The sequence below is a fragment of the Haplochromis burtoni genome, unplaced genomic scaffold (genome assembly GCF_018398535.1).
Source record: "Haplochromis burtoni strain Fernald_Lab_line unplaced genomic scaffold, NCSU_Asbu1 Contig_87, whole genome shotgun sequence".
Taxonomy (NCBI): domain Eukaryota; kingdom Metazoa; phylum Chordata; class Actinopteri; order Cichliformes; family Cichlidae; genus Haplochromis; species Haplochromis burtoni.
Genome location: NW_024582448.1, coordinates 777,378 through 783,619, shown reverse-complemented (window position 1 = coordinate 783,619; position 6,242 = coordinate 777,378). Strand labels below are relative to the sequence as shown.

Sequence of the window (6,242 nt, the reverse complement as noted above, 5' to 3'; positions counted from 1 at the left end):
AAAAAAAAAAAAAAAAAAAAAAAAAAGAAACCGTTCACTATCAGTCTACCTACCAATAATTAAAACTCAAAACTAACACCTTTCCTTTCACACAGTCACTTCAGAAAACAGTTTGGTTTGAAGAGTTTCACGTGGGCAGTCAGTTCAACTACTTATTTTCACAACTTAAGGCCTTTTTTTTTTCCTCTAAAAAACTAAATAAAGCAGAAACTGATTTCCTGAATTAAATGACAGCTAAGCCTCGACATAAATTAAGAGAAGAAAGTGCATCAAGTGTTCAAGTAGGGTGTATAGTTTTAAAGAACATGAAGAGGGCAAGGGTTCAGGTTGGTGTTTGTTTGGGAGTTGGGGGGGGTAACACTGGCACAGAACTGGCAACTTGAAGAAGAAGGGTGCAGACTGGGAAGCTGCCCACACCTCAGCCACACCAGGTCGCGACTATCTAAGAAGCCCTGAAAATGCATAAAGTGGTAGATCATAATCACACTGTGCTGCTTATGAGAGCACTACCTGCACTACGGATGACAGACAACACATCTGATCATGTTAGCCTGGATTAAAAAAGAAAGAAATTCTGCAAGTAGTCAGTTGTTTTGTTTTGTTTTTTTATAGCCAACACAGGCTGTGATGAAGACGGGGCAGACAGGTCGGAAAGCTGTAAGAGGGGGGTAAATGGTGACGTCCATAGATTTCTCACATACCACCCTCCCCTGCACCTTCTAACCCCCAATTTCATCTTTTGGCACGTCGTGGGTCCCTGCCGTTGCTAATTGTAACTGAGGACTTTGTAGCTGGTGGGGCTCCAGCAGCAGTAACCGAAGGGGCACCGTTGCCAGGCGACCGTCCATTGGGCCGCCCGACGTTCCCAAACGTGGGGTCACGGGGTGCACCAGGTGGTTGATTATTGTTGGCATATGGCGGCATGGCACCGTTACCTGCAGGTTAGAAACATGAGTCAGTCCTCACTCATTTCTGTTTTTTGTCTCACATTTGTGGGTGCGACTGAAGTGTGTTTTGTTTTAACAGGTCACCTTCTTCCTTTTAAAATCACAACATGAGTCATTTGTTAGAAGAGAGATCATGATTGCCACCTCATGTTTGGTGTATTTTCTTTATTTTACCGCCAAGTTGTGTTTTAACTCTAGTTAAAACTAAACTAAGTGAGAAAATTACATAACCCTTGAAATGCCAGCCTTTTCATCCCTTAAAAGATTATTAAGCACATTTGTGAATAATTCAATTGATGACAGACGAACTTCTTTTAGCTGCTTCGCCTTATGCCAGTCCCTGTCTGGAATCTGAGTTTTTGAGGCTCCATCAGTACAGACATAAAGCTTTGTAAATGCAGGTGACTACAACAACAAACCCAATGTTAGCATCAAAGTGTACCATTACGTAACACATGCACACAAGTCATCAGTCAGCTTGTGGTTAACTCAAAATTTGCATTAGGAAAATACACTGACCTGGTGGAGCAGATGTACCTGAATTCTGATTGGGTGGAGAGTTCCCCCTCTGATTCTGGTCAGGCTTCCCCTGGTAGACAAAGAGGAAGGCCACCTTAAATATATTTTCACTTAGACTGAGGCATGCAGAAAGCTTGCAGAAGATAGTTTAGCTTGATTTATTTGGGGAAATGCACAGATCTGCGTGAGAACAGGACAACCAAAGTGTTCTTGAGGGGTCTGCACCGGCTGGCCAGTTTCCTAAGAGTACTCACAGACTTGTTTTGCTGGTTTGCTTGGGCTAGCAGCTCTGGGTTTGGTTCACTGAAGTTGGGCACTTCTGAATACACCATACAGAATCTGGAAAGATATTAGAGAACATTTAATCATCTTGTATGATAGTTTCAGCCATCAGCTGTATTGCACTCAACCTTAGGAAGAAATGCCCCACTATTCACAATTTATCAGCCAAGGGAAAGCCAGACTGTAACAACCACAAACTGTACTGTAGTAGAGGTCAGTGTGCAAACTTATAAAATGAAATTTTATTCGCTTTAGAAATAAACTTCAAAAATGCTCCAATCATATTTTGTGAAATGTATTAAAATGCTTGACTGTGTTTTAAAACTGTCCTGTTACCATTACATTTTACAAAGCATGACTCTGGAACAGAGTGATACGCTAAGCAGAATTCCAAGAGGGACCGGAGCATTACATAAATAGATGTGTGTGACCATCTACTTACTCTCCAATCTTCTGTAGATCTCCTCCTCTTCCAGTGTATAAGGTCAGGCAGCCTTTCCATATAGATGCATAGCTAGCAGAGAAATACCAGGTTAAACTGGTGCAGACATACAAAATATGCAAACACAGATCTCTCTGGCAACATTGAAGATTTCTACATCCGCAGTCTTACCCTCTGGTTAGCTTGATGATGTCCCCTGGCTGAATAAGGCTGCCGAGTTCATCCCAAACGGAGATAGCTATGCTACCGCTCTTGTCTGCCACCTTGCATGAGCGCACCTCATGGCCATCTTTCGTTTTGGTTACTCGACCTAACAAAACAAACAAACAAACAAAAAGACTCAAGGTACAAATAGCTCTACCAGAGGCCAACTCTCAACTTTCACATAGAACAGTATTAAATCAAAGCCTCACTGTATTTAGGCTGTATCTCTCATGGCTTTCACAGCAAAGCTGCCGGTCCCTTTAAGAAAAAGGAGCACGAGTTGATGTAGGGAGAGACCGCTTTAGCCTCACAGTCCAACTACTCACCTATTTCCAAAACGATGAACACGATATTCAAATTTTTCGAGCCAGGCTTCACATCCTTTATCAAAAACAAGGCCTCGTTTGTTGGTGCTGCCATTATTAGTGTCGAGGGTGGAAAAAAAACGGACCACTGATGTCTCTCTTCCTGTCACTCAAACTCAGCAGCTATAACTGTCGTTACTATGTAATGGGGAGCTAAAACCGTTAGCTTCAGCTTAGCTAACTAGTTAGCCTGTCAGCCTTGCTACTTCTAACACGTATCTTAACTGTTTATAACATAAAACACAGGGGACCAGCGCCTTAGATAACCCACATTAAACTTAACACAAACGCTTGTGACAGTGGTGAAGGACAACTATACTCTTTACAGCTAACTGACACTAGCAGGGTGACAAGATAGCTCCGCTAAGGAACAATTCGCTAAATGTTTGCTAGCTCCCAGTTAGCTACCTTATTTTAGTTTCAGGATACGAGTGTCTGGATATCTCGTTTTTCGCGATTATCGCCATAATGTCAGCTTCATTCTTCTCATAAAATTAGCTAACGTAGAATCCGTTGCAAAGTAGCTGTCAAGTACTCAAAACGATGTTTCGAAATCAGATACCAATAGGCTGACAAATCCAGAATCCCTGGTTCAATCTGAGGTTCCTGTTTTAACAAATACCACTCCACTGACTGCAAGTTACATTACAGCTTAATGTGCTGCCTGTACTTCTAGCCTTTTTTAGTAGACCCACTCGATCATTTAGACACTTCTTTTTAATGCTTTTAAACTAATCGACCGCATTTCCTTTGTGTGCCTTTTGTAAGTATAAAGAACTGTTAGCCTTGTTAGCGCGCAGTCTGGCCAAATGCTTTGTTATACGACTAGTGTGTCTATTTTTAACTATCTGTTGCCCCAGTAGCGTTGCTGTTGTTCGAACAACACTTATTGTTAAACGTCCGAGGTATTAATCCCTAAATACTACGGCCCCCAAAACGCTATTTTTAAAAAAAAAAAAAACTGTACACACTGCCAACAACACGGTTCAACCTTCTTGAACAATGCCCCAAAAACTACGTCAGCTGTACTGCCGGTCAGTTTTATCTCCACCGGACGATTCCATTTTTCTACACGGCGAAGGGGTATATTCGTAAAAGTATATTTTAATGTGATTTTATATAGACAAATCAATATATAGAGAACAATTGTATAGTTGTATTCTTGTAAGATACTGCATCCAAAACCATAAAAAGGCACAAAACCTAGCTGTTTAGAGTTGCAAATGAAAGCAGTTGGTTTTTACCATAGCAAATGAATTCCATTCACAAACAACGCGAGACGAGAGGAAATGTGAGTTTACTATCAACCGTAAAACTAACGGTGGTTTGCTTATTTATTTATTTTTAATAATGTCGCATCCGTTTTACTAATCTCGGTTTATCGTTGTTTTTTTCTTCAAGGTGTCCCAGTTTAAACACAGATTTCACTCAGAGTGTAGAATCCGTCATTTAGCACTAGGTATCGTGGGTAACCCTTCGGGGACACACATTGTATTAAATCAATAAATTGGGTCCAGTTTGACAAGTTTCTGAACGATTGAGTGTGAGCGTCTTTTATAAGAAGAAATTTGTGGCAATCAAAAGTTTTAACGTCACGAACAGGATTCGAACCTGTGCGGGGAAACCCCATTGGATTTCGAGTCCAACGCCTTAACCTCTCGGCCACCGTGACTATACAATCTGGTCCCACATATCTTTTTCACTATAAACATAAGCACTGCCGAGCGTTTACGTTACATATATATTTGGCTGAATTGTGCAAACAAACAGTTGCGTTTCCTACCGTGCTACTTACTACTGTGCAGTGAACGAGAAGAAGGATGGGGCGGTGGAAGAAGCGCAGGGTGTTTGCTTGATTTCGGACATAGGAGGGAGACAAACACCATCAAAACACCCCGCTCGCTCGCTCACAAACGTCGGAGAAATAAAGCTCATTAGACGTTTTAACGATGTACGCAAAAGAGCTGCGTAAAATATAGTGATCTTAAATAAGTTTTTTCTTGTGGATTTTATAAACGTTGTATCGGACAGTAATAAAAGTAAGGTTACGACTGCTGTGGAAATTTCCTTCCAAAGTTTATTGTTGGCAAAGGGAATGCCGGTATCGATATCCTCTTATTAACAGGAAGATTCCCTCACTTCATTGGTAGAAATCAAAATTGAAATCAAAAGGGTTTTTATTGCGAATCGCTTCTACAGAACATTTTGGTTAGTCTCCGTTTTAATTGGATTAAACTGTGTTAAAGGAATAATGTGATCTTATGTTACTGTGCAATCCAAATTAATGGAAATTTGTATTTCTACAGTATCTGATTACTGATCTTGCTACTCAGTGCTAGTGTATATAAAGTCAATGGTTAATATATAAAGTCAATAGTTAGTGCTAGGGATCGGGGGTTAAGGTTTGTCTACGGTGCTGCGCAACGTTAAACCACAACCAACCTGGATTTTGTTGTTTATATAGAATGAGAATGAATAATCTGATCTAATCTCTGTATCATGAATCCACACTGTGTAAATAAGGGCTGAGTAACCTGGCCACTCCTTTCAGATATGGGTGATACACAGCCCTGCCTGCTCTAAAGTGTACTAGATTCCAGCCCTATGACAAAACTAAACAACCATACAGCCCTGTCAGCAACAAGCTTAACTAGCCTACATGTTTTCTACGCAATTTTAGGTCAAAGGTATTGAATTAAAGGAGACTTACTACTACTACTAGGACTCTACTAGCTTTGTAGGATTCACATTTCACAATAATGCATTCATCTTATATTGGGTCATATGGAGGCCCTTAATACATTCTCTCGCTGAAAAGGGTAGCTTGCTTCTGAATGGCCATCTCCAGGTGGTTTGAAAAGCAACTTCAAGCCTGAGCTATCTATAAACATTTAGGAATACTTGCTTTTAATGACCTCATACAGATCTAAGAGCAAGGATTACTTGTACACACTGCATACCTCATTATTTACAACTATAGTCGTATTTTATATGTGCATTCACACAAGTTTGACAGAAAAACAAGGAAAAGCACAATAGATAATCTTTACCTACCTCTATGTAAGATCTACACCATTATCCTGTTTAACCTTAACATAGATTAAAAGAAAACAAACAAAACAATTTCAGTGTTATAAAATGTTTATTAATGTATACAATACTAAAGTCTGCAAAGGAAAGGTCAGCATGTTTACAAGATTGGTGAGGGGAGCACATTTAAGCCCTCAAGTGATGAGTAATCTTCTGCCATGAAGGAAACTTCTTTGGTTTAAGTGGTTATCTAAGTCAGCCGGCTAAGAAGCAAAAACAAAGATTATGTTAAACACAAGATCACTACCTGACAGTGCTCAAAGTGTGTAGCACACCGTGGTCCTCATAACTCGTAGATTTAACAATGCAAAGAACGAAAAGAAGACTTTTGAACAAATACACATTGTATACATTTATTTTTTAGCAGACCAGATATCACCAAGTAGCACATTT

The 6,242-nt window shown here is 40.1% G+C and overlaps 1 protein-coding gene and 1 non-coding gene across 2 annotated transcripts; both read right to left on the bottom strand.

Annotated features, from left to right (window-relative positions):
* Positions 1–3: 3 nt before the first annotated feature.
* On the bottom strand, positions 4–3,743 carry nabp1a (nucleic acid binding protein 1a). Its single transcript, XM_005925800.3, has 6 exons — positions 2,721–3,743; positions 2,362–2,500; positions 2,191–2,262; positions 1,721–1,805; positions 1,467–1,536; positions 4–935 (listed from the first exon to the last, which is right to left on the bottom strand). The coding sequence occupies exons 1-6, from the start codon at positions 2,812–2,814 to the stop codon at positions 733–735; spliced, it is 663 nt and encodes a 220-aa protein (XP_005925862.1). The 5' UTR covers positions 2,815–3,743; the 3' UTR covers positions 4–732.
* Positions 3,744–4,349: 606 nt separating this feature from the next.
* On the bottom strand, positions 4,350–4,431 carry trnas-cga. The gene has a single exon. It is a non-coding gene; the product is annotated as a tRNA-Ser (tRNA).
* Positions 4,432–6,242: the final 1,811 nt, after the last annotated feature.